This window comes from Panicum virgatum, chromosome 4K, assembly GCF_016808335.1.
Source record: "Panicum virgatum strain AP13 chromosome 4K, P.virgatum_v5, whole genome shotgun sequence".
NCBI lineage: Eukaryota > Viridiplantae > Streptophyta > Magnoliopsida > Poales > Poaceae > Panicum > Panicum virgatum.
In genome coordinates this window covers 39,511,232-39,528,869 of record NC_053139.1, presented here as the reverse complement: position 1 = coordinate 39,528,869, position 17,638 = coordinate 39,511,232, and the positions used below count along the sequence as shown (strand labels likewise).

The window sequence follows — 17,638 nt, the reverse complement described above, 5'->3', positions numbered from 1 at the left end:
ACGAGTGATATTTTGAACATCATCACACGATCTTCAGAATATAAGTCTCACCAGTATTTTTTAATTATAATATATTCAATACACATCAGAAAACTATATTATTCTGAAAACTAGTATTGATATAAATTATTTGTATCATCTCTTCAAATATCAAAACCCATGGTATAAAAGATAACTAAGATTCATAATTGTTAACTTTAGATAACAAGCAATTACTTATTTATGGCTGAAGCAAACATGGCGTTGGTCGCTCTTTCCACCCCACGTTTACGTGGCCTGAGATTAGTTCATACCATCGGTAACTTCATGTTGAATCATTGTTGCTTGCTGCTATCAGTATACACTGATTAACCAGAGAAGTGACCCCTTTACTAAGAGATACTATTCCGTCCCACAAAGATTGCTCGTTTAGAAAATTTCAGACATATTACTAGTAGAGGAAATGATCATCATGTTATCACTAATTAACTATAGCAGTTGTGATTGAAAGCCGCATTGTTTATCTAATTCTCTAGATTCTCAATAAATATAAATGCGAACTAGAAAAATAACATCTACTTAAAATATTTGTTTAGCTTCATGCTCTTCTCAATTCAATTCTTTCTTGATTGGTACGGTATTTGATATTGCTTTAATTAGACAAACTTTATTACAATCTAAACGAATAGTTTTAGTGGGACAAAATTTGAGGCCAAACGAATAGACTTTGCGAGACGCCTTTGTTCATTTGGGTGCACGTGGTCTGATTTTCCTGGTCGGTAGTCGTTGCTCGGGAATTTATCTTCACTCACAGGAAATGATTCGGTTAAATTTAAACACCGTCGGCCATTAGGAGGAATAATGCTAATTAATGAATCCCCTTGACCACTTAAAAAATTCTGTCCGTGATTGTTTAACGTGATTCCTCAACACAAGGGGCAATAGTCACGTCAAGGGGCACGCCCTCAAATTTGTCACGCTAAATAGCTTGGCGTTAGTTTGGTTCCAAGGGCTAATAAACTTATAGTCCATATCAAATCAAAGAGAATCTTAATATGTAGTAATATTAAATAAAGGTTAATTATAAAATTAACTGCAGAACCCTTTGGCTAAACTGCGAGATGAATCTAATGAGGTATAGTAATCTATAATTAGTGAATGATTACTGTAGCACCAATGTAGCAAATTATGGATTAATTAGACTCATTAGATTTGTCTCGCGAATTAGCACTCATCTGTCAAAAAAATTATAAACAAATTTTATTTGATACTCCAAAATAATAAAATTCTTTTTGATGTGACAATAGGGACTTAAAAAAAATCCTTCGAAACAAACCAAGTCTTATTGTCTCTTCGAAGACGCCAAATATCTTGGTGTTATAAGTTTGGAATATAGTTCGAGTTGCTTAATTTTATATTCTATCTTCTTTGACGGTTGGAATGCATGGCAGGGGCTAGCTTGTACCTTGGTTTAGAGAAAAACCATAAGTTCCCACTGGCATTCAATATAATTTCTGATTATTACCACCCTTAGAAAAACCATTAGGCTATGTAACAACTTGAAAAGAACATGTACATGGACATCACATTGTTTGTTGTACAACAAAATACAAGGAGCAATCACAGCCGCCTAAACTTGATTAGCTGACATATATGTGAATTATTTCATATCAATCATAGAAATCTAGGCACAATTGTCACATTGATTAGTAAGAAGGCTACAAACGAAAAAAAGACAAATGATGTGACAGCAAGACAAGAAATAATAAGAAAAAAGAACACTAAACCCTACCACCATTCACGGGACAGTAGGACGACCCGCTATTGATGAACTCGAGGCAGTCGGCGATGGCTTCCGCGTAGAAGGAGCTCTCGTCCGTCCCACTCCGGGCGCCGCCGGCCGTGGCGGCACTGCGCAGGCACCGGCGGCGCTCTCGGCGCCGACGACCACCTGCAGGCCCTGCCTCCGGGGCGGCACCTGAGCTCCTCGCCGCTCCGAAGGAGCAGTCCGACGACGCCGGACAGCCGCACTCGTAGCCGGAGCAGCAGGCCCAGCCGGACGCCGCCGCCGCCGCCGCGCACGCGCAGCCCCCATCGTCCACGCCGCATTCCTCCCGGCTTCCGGCCGTGGCAGCTGCTCGCCTGGCGGATCGTCATGGCCTGCCGCCATTAATTTCTGCCCGGCTACAGCGTTGGTAACCAAATGGAGCATGGTGGCGCGCGCGTTCTGCTTGGAGGCGATCGAGCTGTGGTGGTTTCCTTTGCTTATATAGTGGCGCTGGCATGGCAACCTGGAGAGCTCACTGCCATGGCTGGCTGCAGAGTTAGGTCAGGTGAGTAGGTGGCCAGGTGCGGGTGGTAGGCCATGGTGTGATGCCGGACGTACACAGCGTATGGACCCACGCACGTAATCGCCGTTTTAGAAACTGTCGCGACGCGTTTGGAGCCATGTACGTACACTCAATGCAGCAATGTACGGTGGTTCACCTTTACTCGTTCAAAACATTGACCACTGTTCTCGGCACTTGAGCGAGAGCAATTGATTTTCCGAAACAAAGCAAATGGAAGAATCGCCGATTATATTTTAAAAAAGAAACATAAGTTCAGACTAGTACGGCGATCGCCAATCCCAAAGAATCGAGTACTGAATTGTATGCGTCGACCAACTAAATTCAAAAGTTTAAACTAAGAAAAGAGATGGACAATTGACTTATACTTTAACGTCGAGCAACGAAATCAACCACCACCATGACCACCCAAGCAAATTACTCCAGCAAAGGTAGCAACAGAAAACAAGTACAACAAAGGCCATGCTGACGGATGCAATGCTAGTCGATCGACGATCTTGAGGTGTTGGTGCCACCACGTCACCAGGACGAGCAACAAAAGTGGGATCGAGAGAAGATCTACTCAGCATCCAAGCTTTGATGTCCCCAAGCCAACAGATTAGAGCGGCTGGAAATCGCCGTGCAAGTTGCCAAGTTGGCACTTGTGCCCAATCAAGGCAGCCAATGGATGCGTGCTTTCTATTCACCTCCGGCCGGAATCGAACGTACGGCTCTCCGGCCGCGCCGCGAGCCGCGACAAGGCTCGCACAGGCGCCGATCGCCCGGGCGGTGGCGCGCCCGAGCCCCGACAGGTAGGGCACGGCGGCGGCTCGCGCGACGGCGACGCGGCATCGCCCGCGCGCGCCGATCCGGCCAGCCTCCCCCGGGATCCGGCGCCCGGCCGGACAGGCGCAGGTGACCCCCGGCCGTCGTCTGCCGAGCACAATGCGTGCATCTCCTCCTCAGCTCTTTCCCCCAGGGGAAAAAGGAAAACGACGCACGGCGCGTCGCGGCCGGCCGGTCCAGGCCGTCTCCGGCGGCCGGGCGCCGGGAGCAAGGCCTGCGGGGGAAGACGACGACGGCATCGAGCTCGCGCCGTCACCGTCGTCGCCGGGCGCCGGACGCGCGCGCGAGACGTTTCCAAGGCCCCACCGCGAACCTCCCCCGCTGCCCCGCCGATCGATTGGCGGTGGACGAATTCGCACGAGCAAAATTTATTTTCCTACTATTATAAATTGTATAATAACAACATGAGCAGCAATGGACCCGCAGAGATTCTTTTTTTTTTCTGACCTTTTCCACAAAAAGAGAGAGAGAGAGATTCGTTTTTCCGCCTCTGCTAGATTGCTAGTGAAAAGTTGTGCTCGTGTAGGTCTGGAATGTTCGGTGGTAAGCCGTGTCGACCATGCTTCTGTACAGGGAGAAAAATGGGCGCGCTTTGTCATTTTTTTCCGGGCTAGGAGCGGCGCATAGGCACGGCGAGTCGAACCGGGCGGAGCCGGGAGCCGGAGCATATCCATCCATTGCTGATTTCAGCTGGGGTCATGGCTGGGTCCTGGGTGAGTGTGACCGGGAGCTGGGAATGCAGCAGCCTTGATGGATGGATGCTCTGGCCCCCCTGGTCTGTTTGGTTGTCCCTCTAAAATTTTTTCAAAAAAAGATCAATACAAGCATAGAGTACTCAATAAAATTTATTTATAAAATCTTTTCACCGATAGGTGCAACTTTACGAACTGAATCTAATGAGTCTAATGAATTTATGATTTGCAACAGTAATCATCCTCTAATTATACGGTCAAAGACTTTATTAGCTATAGTAACTACTACAATATTATAGTTATGGAGGTAGTTTTGTAATTAGACTTCATTTAATACCTCTAATTAGTGATTAAAAAGACAAAAAAAATTCGTGAAAATATTTTCACGGCCAACCAAACACGGCCGCCGTGCAGGACGAGCTCTGTGCCCCTCTGGTCATGTCATCGTGCATTTCCACGACAGTCGTGGATGAGGTAATCAGGTAGCACCAGTAGGCATAACGTAGGATGCACGTCCTGCAAGGAACTAAAAAAAATGACGGACTATCCCATAAAAAAAAATTGACAGACTAGATGGTGCAGCCGTGCAGGTAGCCAGGTAGGCATGCTTCTACCGAGCATCAACGGCTCTCTTGTCTCTCTACTCTCTACACCGCTAGGCCGCTAGCGACTCGGCCCGGATAGAGGCTCTCTTGTCTCTCTACTCTCTACACCGCTAGGCCGCTAGCGACTCGGCCCGGATAGAGGCTCTCTTGTCTCTCTACTCTCTACACCGCTAGCATCAACGGCTCGCTTGGGCAGCTTGGCACGCATCCTTTGGGCTGGAAGAGCAGCAGACAAAATTCCCCGCCCCACCAGCAGGCAGCAGCATCGGGGGAGTAGTTTACTTGCAACTGTTTGGGCGGGCTGTCCGTTGATTTGTCGTTCGGTGTGTTGAGGTGGCCAGCGGTACTTGTGGCATCAGATCCCAAGTTAACCGGCGACGTGGTGGCTGATGGTCGCTTTCTTCTGCTCAAGCGTTCACGTTCCTATGGCATGTCAATGTGGCCCATGTGCTACTCAATGAGGCAGTCAAAAACTTCGTTTCTTTGTCGGGAAGGGATTCGGCTTCAAGCTGCATTCTGGATGCGTTCCTCTTCCAATCTTCGATGTGGCGGAGGCTCGTCGAGAGGTTGCTCCGGGCGCCGGCAATGAAGAGGACAAGAAGACCCTTGCTTGGGCTGTATTGTAATTTTCTTGTTTTTCAAGGGTGCCTTTGCAAAATTTACAATGTAAACCTTATCTTTTATATGTGAAATGCAATCCGGTTTCTAAAAAAAGCAGGCAGCAGCAGCAACAAGTCTCTCGTCACCCTTTTAAAAAAAAAGCAACAAGTCTCTCGCGGCGGCGGGTGGCCTGGCCTCAAACTCAAAACAACACGCCACGCGGGCCGACAGCCGACGACACGAGCCAGGCCGTTGGCCGGCTTGCCCGCTAGAGGGCCCATCACGAGGAAATGTCCTGCCCGCTAGACGCCGCGCCGCACACCGCGAGGCGAGGCGAGGCTGCTGCTGGGCTCAGCTCGATCACCTCCTCCAGCGAGCCCGCGAGTACCACGGCACGGGCCGCCGAGGGAGCACTCCCCTTTGCCCTCACGTGCGCCGCGCGCGGCAGCCGGGACGGCATGGAATGCAGTGTCCACGGCTTGGGCCGGAAAAAGGAGGGAGTCCAGGAGCTAAAATAATGCGCCCTTGAATCTTGATTAGGCTAATCGGATTGTACTAATCTAGTGCTGGAGCGAGCTCTGCTGAGCTTTACGCTGGCAAATCAGGAGCCCAGACAGGAGACCCGTTGCGCAGGCTGAGCATGCATGTAAACAAGAGATGGTTACCTGGTTAAACAACCTGGAGTGGGAGGTAAAAGATGCCGCTACGGCAACGGTAAAAAAAAAAAAAGAAGAAGAAGAAGTGCCCATCCATGACGAAGTGCGTGGCTGCTCTCATTTGTGATGCCCTCGCTAGCTCAGCCTCTGCGGTTCCCATACCGCATCATGACGCTTTCGACATCCTTGTCTTCACTTATGTAATCTTGTTGCCATCTTGCACCGGCTAGGATTGCGAGTGGCAGAGGCGACGAAAAAGGTGCGGTTAACGGCCACTCATTGCTCCGGGATTCCTGTACAGGGCTTTATGTTCCCAGGCATCGAGTAGCTTGGCAGCAGTTTCAGGAAGCTGCTGCTTTCATACAGAACTGGCCCTGCACACTTGCTATCCAAACCGCAGATCTTTCACTTTCCCTTCGTATTTGCGCATCAGTGTGGGTCTGCGTGTCTGTCATGGCTTCTTCTCCGGGCAGAGCCGTGCTCTTCCTCGTGCTCGCTCTGGTGCTACTGGGAGGCCTCCGCTGCTGCTCTTGTTCTCAGGTGCGCAACACTGCTTTGTTGGATTCTATCAATGATGCCTAACTCTTCTGCGCTTGTGTCTGCATGAGCCGCCTCTTCTTTCTTGAGATGTTCCAACGGTGTAACCCTTTCCAAATGGATGTCAACTTCAGGTGTATGTGGTTTACATGGGCATGGGGTTGCAGGGCGATAGTGATCGTCAACAGGACATCATGAGGCTTCACCACCAGATGCTGGCTGCTGTTCACGATGGAAGGTCCGTGAAAAACATCATATCCATTGCTCTAGCTTCCAGTGCTGCTATATACCGTTAGCTTGAGTGGATGCTTCGTCTCCACAGCTTGGAGAAGGCACAGGCATCACATGTCTACACTTACAGCAGCAGTTTCCAAGGATTTGCGGCCAAACTGAACAAAGAGCAAGCCAGAAGATTAGCCGGTAATGTCATCACACATGGCTTTTGGAATGTGTATGTAGCACTCTACCAAGTGAGTCCAGTGGTGATGGCTGTTATGCCGAGATGCTAAGTCTGATATTCATTTCTGCAGAGATGCCTGGTGTAGTCTCGGTGTTTCCAAACACAAAGAGAAGACTGCATACCACCCATTCGTGGGATTTCATGGGCTTGTCCACCAATGCAGAGTGTGAGGTCCCTGGATTGTCCACCAAGAACCAGGAGAATGTCATTGTTGGGTTCATTGACACAGGTGAGTAGAACTGCAATTGCATAATTGGTTTGAATTGCATCAGCTTCTTTCGGTCAGTGTGAGTATTTGTTTCCACTGCAATCATCACATGTGCCACCAAAAACCTTGTCTTCCATCAATAAATCCTGTCGTATGTTAGCCTACAAACTGACAAGACATCAGCTTTTGCACATGATTGTTTGGCCACAGTGGTAGAGCCGAAAAATGATGCCATCAGATTGGCATAAACCTGTCCTTCAAAATCATGAGTTTCAGTTAACCGTTCACCTAAGTGTACGTACCTTTCCAGGAATTTGGCCAGAATCCCCTAGTTTCAGTGATCATGGGATGCCTCCAGTTCCTAAAAGATGGAGAGGGCAATGCCAAAGAGGAGAGGCAAATTCACCATCAAATTTCACATGTAACAGGTACATGCTTCAAATTAACACATGTTATCCAGTTATTGATCTTCCAAAGTCACCCATCTACCCTAATATGATAGGAAGATCATAGGAGGTAGGTATTACCTCAATGGATACCAAACAGAAGAGGGCGGTTCAAGTAAAAATGCCATCAAGTTTATATCTCCAAGAGATAGCTCCGGTCATGGCAGCCATACTGCCTCAATAGCAGTTGGAAGATTTGTAAGAAACATGAATTATGGAGGTTTGGGCGCTGGAGGAGGACGGGGAGGAGCCCCCATGGCAAGGATCGCTGCCTATAAGACGTGCTGGGACTCTGGCTGTTACGATGTAGACATTCTTGCAGCATTTGATGATGCCATCAGAGATGGTGTTGATATTATATCTGTGTCTCTAGGCCCAGACTATCCTCAGGGTGACTATTTCAGCGATGCCATATCCATCGGCTCGTTTCATGCAACAAGCAATGGAATACTGGTTGTTTCTTCTGCAGGGAATGCTGGGAGACAGGGCTCAGCAACTAACCTTGCACCATGGATGCTCACGGTAGCAGCAGGAGCAACCGATAGATCCTTTGTCTCGTATATCAGACTGGCAAATGGCACCTACATAATGGTAATTTTCATTCTTATATGACACATACGGTCTTTATTTCTTATGCAGTCTTAATAATACTTTTTGAACATTGTGCCTCCTGGTGTACAGGGTGAGAGCTTGAGTACATACCACATGAAAACTTATGTCAGAACTATTCCAGCTTCAGAAGCCAACGCGGGCTATTTCACCCCTTATCAATCCAGGTAGAACAAAGAACAATCTTGAACGAAAATCTTGACTTAGATTATCAACAAACTGAATTTCTTGGGGCCTTTGCTGTTAGCTTTTGTCTGGACAGCTCTTTAAATAGGACCAAGGCCAGAGGAAAGATTCTTATTTGCCGCCGTACTAGAGGCTCCTCGGAACCACGTGTATCAACGAGTATGGTTGTCAAGGAAGCTGGTGCAGCTGGGATGATTCTTATTGATGAGATGGGGGATCATGTTGCCAATCACTTCGCTGTTCCTGGAACTGTTGTTGGGAAAAAAATGGGTGACAAGATTATTTCTTACATTAAGAGTACAAGGTTGATAAAACCTACTGTAAAAAGTGCATTTTATTAGTATGTCAGTCTTTGTTCTAAAATCAATTTTACAGGCATGCCAGTACAATGATCTTGCCAGCAAAGACGATCGTAGGGTTGCGAGATGGCCCACGGGTAGCGGCATTCTCTTCAAGAGGTCCAAGTTCACTGACACCTGAGATTCTGAAGGTAACCAGTACTGAACTGCTGGATAGACGAACATGGATGATAAATTGATTGACATGTTCATTTGTTTCTTCTCAATGTGTGCATTTTGTAGCCGGATGTTGCTGCTCCTGGCCTGAACATCTTGGCGGCATGGTCTCCTGCTAAGAACAACATTCACTTCAATATTCTATCTGGAACTTCCATGGCATGTCCCCATGTTACTGGAATAGCAGCACTTGTCAAAAGTGTATATCCCTCATGGTCTCCTTCAGCCATCAAATCAGCAATCATGACAACAGGTACCACCAGATAACCAGATTCAGAAGATAAACTAGTATTACTACGACAAATCTCATGAATCTTATTTGCAGCAACTGTACTGGATAAGAAAAGAAGAACCACAACCACAGATCCTGATGGGAAGGCTGCAACCCCATTCGACTTCGGCTCGGGTTTCATGGATCCCATCAAAGCTCTGAATCCAGGGATCATCTTTGATGCACAGCCTGAAGATTACAGGTCATTCTTATGCGCCGCAAGCCATGGTGACCGCTCCTTGCATCTAATAACCGGAGACAACTGTACCGGCAGCCATAGATCCTCCTCGTCTGCTACTGCTCTGAACTACCCATCAATTACCATACCATACCTGAAGAAGAGCTACTCAGTCACTCGAACTGTGACAAATGTGGGCAATCCAAGGAGCAACTACCATTGTGTGGTGTCTGCTCCTAGAGGCATCAACGTAACAGTGACACCAGAAGTCCTAAACTTTGAGAACTACGGTGTAAAGAAGACTTTCACAGTTAGCTTCCATGTGGACGTGCCTCCTCGAGGTTATGTTTTCGGCTCTTTATCATGGCACGGAAATGGAAGAGATGCTCACCTGGCGATGCCGTTGGTAGTGAAAGCTGAAACATCTAACAAGGCCTAATTTGAGTCGGTGAACTGGACAGATACTTGAAAGAGGTTGCTAGATTAGGCTACAACTACAGTGTAAAGAGGTAGAACTTCTGTTAAAAAAAGATATAGAACTGATTAGATGAAAAGCTAACCACGATCAGTTTGTTTTATGGCATTTGATTTGTAAATGTCTTGGCTAGAATGCAACCACTCCCAGAACAAGAAATATCCTTTTTCCTAATGAATGGTGTAAGATTTGTGGATCCCTAGCAAGTGTATCGTGCCTAATGCAAATATTAAGAATGCAGGACTAGCTGAATTTAACGATCAGGGAACTAACACACACCCCAGGCTTCATCCACCAGGACCCTGCTCCTTACGAATAGTCACGAATCCGATAGATTACTCCTGAACTCCAGTGGATCCGACTAGCTAGCGCTTGCAGCATCCAGGATTGCTCCTAACCTCCTAGCACCGGAACTTGGTCCTCGATGGAGGAAGTCCCGAGAACCGATTCCCCCGTGTGGCAGTTGAATGGTCGTGAAATCGGCGAGAGGAACGAGGAGATCGCTGGAGGTCGGGACTCACCTTTCCCCTCGCTCCGTGGCAATGCGGCGGCCGCCGCCGTCCGCCTCGCCGCCGCTCCGCCCCTTCGCCGACGCCCGCATGCCGAAGGTGTCATGGGCCGAAACGGCCGCTGAGGAGGGAAGGCCCAAAACTGGCCCATCTACTCTTTCTTAACACCTCTCTCCCCCGGTTCTCTCCACCAATCATCAATCGGCCACCGCCCGCCGAGGAGCGCCGAGCGTCTGGCCTTCCATCGTCGCCGTCTCGCCGATACGCCACAGCCCGCAGCACAGGCAGAGCTGTATGCGCGTGGTCCATGGCTAAGCTCGGGCGTCCTCCACGGCTGCTGCATTGGCGTATAGCATATGGGTATGGCCGTACGGGACTGGAAAGGGGGTGCGTGCTTCCAGTCACCAGCGCGAGGCACCGAGAGTCCGGAAGCGAGGAGGAGGACGCGGAAGAAGAAGAGTGAGGAGCCGCGCGATGGGGGTGGGGGCGGACGCGGGGGAGACGGGTGGCGGAGGTGGCGATGGACCCGGCGAGGCGATCCTTGGGCACCGCACTGGGAAGAGCCGGAGAGGTTCTCGCGGGGGCTGCGGATTTGCCATTTTTGGGTGCGCGGCGCTGCGGAGGAAGGAGAGGTGGGGTTTGACGCATGGTGCGCCTGCGGCGGCGCGGGTTTCCCGGGGGAGGGGTGCTAATTTGGGGCTGCCGCGAGGGCGGGGGGCGAGCTCGGGTTGGTTGGGCAGCGCTGGCGTAGAGGCGGAGGCGGGGAGCGGGAGCGCGTCGGACGGATGGACGCTGGAGGGCTCGGCTTCCTCGTCGCGGGCTCCCGGCGCGAGTTCGTCGTCCTCAACGTCGACGATTTCTCCAAGGTCAGCAAGCCGCCGGCCGTTGAGCCGATGAGCTTTTCCCCCACTTTTGGCTTGTCTCCAGAATATGCAGGTTGAAGTCAATTTGAACATGAATTTCTACCATTTGTACATGTAGAATACAAATTTGGCAGCATTTGCATTGTGGGGTATTTTTTTCTCCAGCGCCTGTCGAGCTGTTTATCTTTGTCCATGGTCTGTATCGACTATTAAGACATTTTCTTCTTGTCTCCATGTTAATTTGGCATTCTATATATTTTCTGTTACAGTAAATTCGCTTAAGTTTTTGTTTGGATGTTTTACCTGTTTGTACTACTAGGCTCTTAAATAGTTGCTGCCAAATCATATTTTGTAATCGAGCTTTCCTTAAGTCCTTAAGTTGGTGTCGCCGCGTTGCAGCAAGGATCTTCACAAGGCTGTCCAGATTATATTTGTCAGATATGCGGAGATGATATTGACATACTACAAGAAGAAAACGAGTATTTCGTCGCATGCAATGAGTGTGCTTTCCCTGTTTGCCGTACTTGTTACGAGTATGAGCGTCAGGAGGGCACACAAGTATGCCCTCGGTGCAAGACCCGGTACAAACGCCACAAAGGTATGTCTGACCTTTCCTGGGTTTGTCAGCTTTGTTATATCTCAAATTGAGAAATTAAAGAGTGTTGCAACTGTTAGGTAGCCCTCGAGTCCATGGAGATGAGGAAGAAGAAGGTTCAGATGACATTGAGAGCGAGTTTGCTTCCAGTATAGCTGAAAGATCAAGCACAGTGCATCCATACCGTGTCTCAGTTGCAGAAAGCTCCATCAACTCATGGGACATCGATAGTGTCAGTATTACAAATAGTGGAACAAGTGTCCATTTCTATGAAGAGGTAATAACCTTGAAATGCTGAACTGCATGCCACTAATTCTAGTTGCACACGTACTAAACTCATGAACTTGCTTCTGCAGCATGTAGGAACTCCAACAAATCATCATGCTCTCGTTGCGCACCCTAACACTGGAGAGATTATGCGATATAATCCCTGTATGCCTCCCTTTCAACTAGTCTTGCTTTTATTTTTAGTGTGCTACTACTATGCCTTACACTGTTTTGCTGGTTTAGTGCAAACAAGACCAATAAATCCTAAAAGGGACCTCGCACTGTATGGTTATGGATCTGTTGCTTGGAAGAACAGAGTTGAATGGAAAAGAAAGCAGCAACACAAAATCCAAAAGGTTTCATCTGATGGTGAAGGATCTGACCTAAATGATTTTGATGGCCATTGTGATATTCCCAAGTGAGCATATTTTACTATATCAGTAATATCAACAGCTGCAGAAGAGTGCCTTTTGTAATTGATTGTGCAAAAAAAAAATGTTGTGCTAGTCTTCTAAAAAAAATCTCTTTTTTGGACCTTGTAAGGGTGTAATGGTCCTACATGAAGTAAGGTGTAGCTATATTATGTGGGTAGTCATCATGCTTACACCTTGATAAAAAAAATTAAGCCAGAACAATATTGATCGAAACATTTTCTTCTATCTTGCTAGTTCTACCCTATTATTTTGGATTTTTTTCTGTAATTTTGGATTTGTAAAGCAAGTACTTGTATTCTCTCTAAAAAGTGTCTAATACATTCTAGGTGTGCTGAAAGCAAGCAACAACTATCAAGGAAGTTACCTATTCCATCTAGCAAAATAAACCCTTACAGGATTGTAATAATTTTGCGGCTGGCCATTCTTGCCTTATTTTTCCACTATCGGATTCGGAATCCTGTTCATGATGCTTACTGGTTATGGTTGACTTCAGTTATTTGTGAAATTTGGTTCGCTTTTTCATGGATTTTGGACCAATTTCCCAAGTGGTACCCAATAAAGAGAGAAACATACTTGGATAGATTATCATTAAGGTAAATTATCTACCTAAACTTCGTAGTCATAGAAGGAATTACATTTTATCTAATATCTAACATTTGCCCCTTGGCTCCCTCAGGTATGAGAAGGAAGGAAAACCATCAGAGCTGGCTCCAATTGATATATTTGTCAGTACAGTTGATCCAGTGAAGGAACCTCCTTTAATTACTGCAAACACAGTTCTGTCCATATTGGCTGTGGATTATCCTGTTGATAAAGTTTGTTGCTACGTGTCGGATGATGGTGCTGCAATGCTTACTTTTGAAGCACTTACAGAAACATGTCTATTTGCACGAAAGTGGGTCCCTTTCTGTAAGAAGCACAAAATTGAGCCTCGGGCTCCTGAATGGTATTTTGCTCAGAAAATTGACTATCTGAGAGAAAAGGTGCATCCAGAATTTGTTCGAGAACGTCGGGCAATGAAGGTTAGTTCATACAACAGATTAGGAAGGAAGACTATTTGGACTTTGTTTAATAGGCCTTTTGTTTGTCCATGACTCACTAGGTCCTTTCTAAAATGTGACTACTTAACATCATGCACAACATTGGTACAGCCATAAACAGGAAAATTGGAATTTGCATGTGTGTGAATACCAAATGATGCAATTTTACTTTAATGTTGTCTATTCTGCTACTGACAATGACAATTATGATTGTGACAGCCAGTCACAGCGCTTTGCCTATGTGCCCTTTTACAATGTTGTTTTTGCATTCTGATCTTGTTTGTTTAGAGTATACTTGTTGATGTGTGTTTGCAACTAATTTTAGACTATCTTGACCTGCATTTTGCTTTTCATACAGAGAGAATATGAAGAATTTAAGGTTCGTATAAACGCAGTGGTTGCTAATTCACATAAAGTTCCTGAGGGAGGATGGGTTCTGCCAGAAGGAGCTCCATGGCATGGAAATAATGTTCGAGACCATGCCGGAATGGTCCAGGTTGGGTGCTTTATTTGTCTCTAATAGACACCCTTTTAGAACTGCATTTATTCTTCATTTTATTGCTTAATGCAGTTATGTTTCTTAATTTTGTTAAACTTTTTCAAAGCCTGTAGCAAAAATATAATGTTACCAAACGTGATCCATGTTAGTATTAGACTGATCTTCTTACATTTGTGGTGTTGTTATCACCAGGTCATCACTGGACATGATTGTGTTATGGATGATGCTGGAAATAAGTTGCCTTGGTTGGTCTATGTCTCACGAGAGAAAAGGCCTGGATATGATCACCATAAAAAGGCCGGTGCCTTGAATGCATTGGTAATCTATAGTGTTATAGTGGCTTTCCTTTGAGAGAGACCATTCATATGAAGTTGATCTATCAGTTGCTTCCTTCAACTAACAATCTGATCTTTATTTTAGCTGCGAACATCAGCAATTCTCTCAAATGCACCTTTTGTCCTGAATGTGGATTGTGACCACTATATCAACAATAGCAAAGCACTAAGGGAGGCAATGTGTTTTCTGATGGACCCAGTTTTGGGAGAAAAAAATTGTTATGTTCAATTTCCACAGAGATTTGATGGCATTGATCAACACGACAGATATTCAAACCACAATGTTGTGTTTTTTGATGTACGTATGGCATGAATTCATCATAACTTTACCAGGAGATAGATAAGCTGATATTCTGAACATGTTTCCCTCAACTTTTCTGTACAGATTAATATGAAAGGTCTTGATGGGATCCAAGGACCAATATATGTCGGGACTGGTTGTGTTTTCAGAAGACATGCTTTGTATGGATATGATGCCCCAACTGCAACAAAGCCTCCTAGCAAAACGTGCAACTGCTGGCCAATGACATGCTGCTTGTGCTGCAGATCAAAAAGAAAATGTTTGAAAGCTAAGAAAAAGCAAGAAAACCAAAAGAAAGTGAAATGCAGGGATGCATCTAAGAAAGTACATGCTTTGGAAGTAACTGGTGAGTTGTTTCTGTTGCTCTTTTCTCTTTTCCCTTTTTCTTTTGTTATTATGTTCTCTAAAGCATTTATGGAGACTAACTCCCATACCTCATAAGAAATAGGCAAAGAAAATGCAATTCTGGTGCCCCAAGAAAAGTTTGAGAAGAGATTTGGGCAGTCACAAGCATTTTTGGCTTCAACATTGCAAGAGAGTGGTGAAGCTTGTCGCTTTGACATGCTCAAAAGTCTTGATGATTGCATGCATGTACTAAGTTGCGGGTACGAGAATAAGACACAATGGGGGAAAGAGGTAACTTTCCCCGTCCAGTCATTTGTTTTCCCTTTTCTATGTATTTTTTTAATCAGACTATTGCAGTTGTCTTGTGCCCTAGAAATAAAATAAAATTTGCAACCTAGCATCCAAGAATTCCTTAGCTAACTCAAAATATATATGTCTAGGTTGGTTGGATTTATGGATCTGTCACTGAGGATATCCTCACAGGCTTCAAGATGCATTGCCACGGTTGGCGGTCTGTTTACTGCATGCCGAGGAGACCAGCATTCAAGGGATCAGCTCCTATCAATCTTACCGACCGTCTCCATCAAGTTCTAAGATGGGCACTTGGCTCTGTGGAGATCTTTCTTAGCAAGCACTGCCCTGTATGGTATGGGTATCAATGTGGTCTGAAACCATTGGAGAGATTGTCATATATCAACTCTGTCATCTATCCATGGACATCAATTCCACTGATAATATACTGTGCTTTGCCAGCATTTTGCTTCTTATCAGGGAAGTTTATGGTGCCTGAGGTACTGAACAGAACAAAACTACCACTCTATTCAACTCTTAAATTAAACCTTGTTCGTAGGTTCTTGTTTCTACTACATTTTAGATGATTGATATCTATTTCTCCTTTCCTTTTACAGATGAATATCTATTCAAGCATATTGTTCATAGCTCTATTTGTCTCCATAGCAGCCACTAGCATCCTTGAGATGCAGTGGGGTGGAGTAGGCATCGATGATTGGTGGAGAAATGAGCAGTTTTGGGTTATTGGTGGTGTCTCCTCGCACCTCTTTGCTCTGTGCCAAGGGCTTCTTAAGGTTCTTGGCGGTGTGAGCACTAAGTTCAGGGTGACTCTGAAGGGAGGCGACACGAATGAGTTTTCGGAGCTGTATGAGTTCAAGTGGACCTGGCTATTGGTTCCTCCAATGACATTGCTCTTGCTCAACGTCGTCGGAGTTTTGGCTGGTGTATCCAAGGCAATCACGGATGGATACGAATCCTGGGGCCCACTGCTCGGCAAGCTTTTCTTCTCCTGCTGGGTTATCCTCCACCTCCATCCTTTCCTCAAGGGCGTGATGGGCAAGCAGGACAGGGTGCCGACCATCATTGTTGTATTCTCAGTGCTATTAGCAGCCATATTCTCTCTTTTATGGGTCCGTGTAAATCCGTTCACCATCAAGTTTGATGGGCCGGTTCTAGAGGTCTGTGGCTTGGAATGTGAATGAGAAATAGTAGATGATGATGCAGTTTAGGAAGTACAGATTTTTTTCTTCTTTTTCACAGTGTTAGCGTAGTTGTATTCTTTCATTAGGAATTCCTTCTTTTCATTCTTTGGTGATCACTGATTAGTATAGTAAAGCAATGTTTAGGGATATATATGGAAAAGAAAAAGGGAGAAGATAGTGCTGATACTGTAGACACTGACATAGTCTGAATAGACTTTTTCTTTTGAAAAGCATAGTCTGAATAGACTTATAGAGTGACATTTTGGTACATTTTCCCGTGTGCATCTGTTAAGAGAACTATGCTTTTTCAGCTGCATGTTTCAAACTTTCAATATGACCGTGCTTTCTTGAATCGGTTTTGGTGGGCTAGCTTATTTCATGATAATATTTGGCACTTAAAATTAAATATACTCAAATGATTCTATTTTGTACTTCATTTTTATTTATTTTTTTCAAAATAGCCCAGTTCATGATATCACCTTTTTATCATCTTATTTCATTGCCCAAACGTATGTACATGATAAAAGAGAATATCTATGTATAAACATAGTTTAGATGCATATGCCTTATTTTGATGGTGCTTCTACGTACTCTTCTCTTGGTTGATAAGTCCTTATCTGTGTACCTCAATTTGGACAAATTATGAAATTAAGAGCAAAACACTGAAAGTAGGGATTATGTTATAATTATTTCAATCCTCCTTTGCTCGCTAGTGTCCCTTTTCTTTATATTGTATTTGATACTTTTTTCTATTTTTTATCTAAACATTTAGTTATTATGAATTAGATTTTACAAGAGTCATCTCTTTACGTCTTTTTCTTCCTGATACTTATGAAAATAGTCTCATAAAAAATATGTATGATATTGATTTGCTTAACTTGTTTAAAAAACTCTAGGAGTTATTTTTATGTATTTGATATACAGTCTTATTTGATTACTTTTATTATTTTATGAAAATCTGGATGCTAATTTCACTTAATTCTATTGTCTACTTGGATTCATTATGGATCTTTAATTTTAGTTGTTCATACTTCTTTTCTTGGATTCATTATGGATCTTTAATTTTAGTTGTTCATACTTCTTTTCTTGGATTCATTATGGATCTTTAATTTTAGTTGTTCATACTTCTTTTCTTGGATTCATTATGGATCTTTAATTTTAGTTGTTTCATACTTTTTTATTTGATTTATTGTATCTATGATTTCAGAAAATCCTTTACTTCTAAAATTATTTTATTGACATGTACCAATGCCTCGTGCACCCTCCCGTAGCTAGGAAGTCTCTCTCCTTCCGCAAGCTAATTCACCAATTCTATTAAACTTCTTGCATTTGCTTCACTTGTCTTTCTCTAGACTGACTCTAGAAAT

The 17,638-nt window shown here is 44.9% G+C and overlaps 1 protein-coding gene and 1 long non-coding RNA gene across 5 annotated transcripts; one reads left to right on the top strand and one right to left on the bottom strand.

Annotated features, from left to right (window-relative positions):
- Positions 1-5,674: 5,674 nt before the first annotated feature.
- Positions 5,675-10,241, bottom strand: LOC120703959. 3 transcript variants are annotated; one of them, XR_005687328.1, is made up of 5 exons: positions 10,112-10,221; positions 9,507-9,609; positions 8,059-9,269; positions 7,213-7,937; positions 5,675-7,071 (listed from the first exon to the last, which is right to left on the bottom strand). It is a non-coding gene; the product is annotated as an uncharacterized LOC120703959 (long non-coding RNA). The 3 variants fall into 3 exon arrangements; XR_005687329.1 differs by lacking the exon at positions 9,507-9,609 and having other exon boundaries at positions 10,112-10,241; XR_005687327.1 differs by having other exon boundaries at positions 8,059-9,609.
- Positions 10,242-10,311: 70 nt separating this feature from the next.
- On the top strand, positions 10,312-16,541 carry LOC120703958 (cellulose synthase A catalytic subunit 5 [UDP-forming]-like). 2 transcript variants are annotated; one of them, XM_039988183.1, is made up of 14 exons: positions 10,312-10,965; positions 11,362-11,560; positions 11,638-11,834; positions 11,914-11,989; positions 12,068-12,242; positions 12,585-12,851; positions 12,935-13,280; positions 13,657-13,794; positions 13,990-14,115; positions 14,218-14,430; positions 14,518-14,779; positions 14,882-15,069; positions 15,219-15,569; positions 15,687-16,541. In XM_039988183.1, the coding sequence occupies exons 1-14, from the start codon at positions 10,885-10,887 to the stop codon at positions 16,269-16,271; spliced, it is 3,204 nt and encodes a 1,067-aa protein (XP_039844117.1). In that variant the 5' UTR covers positions 10,312-10,884; the 3' UTR covers positions 16,272-16,541. The 2 variants fall into 2 exon arrangements, with proteins under 2 accessions (XP_039844117.1, XP_039844116.1); XM_039988182.1 differs by having other exon boundaries at positions 14,876-15,069.
- The last annotated feature ends 1,097 nt before the right edge of the window (positions 16,542-17,638 follow it).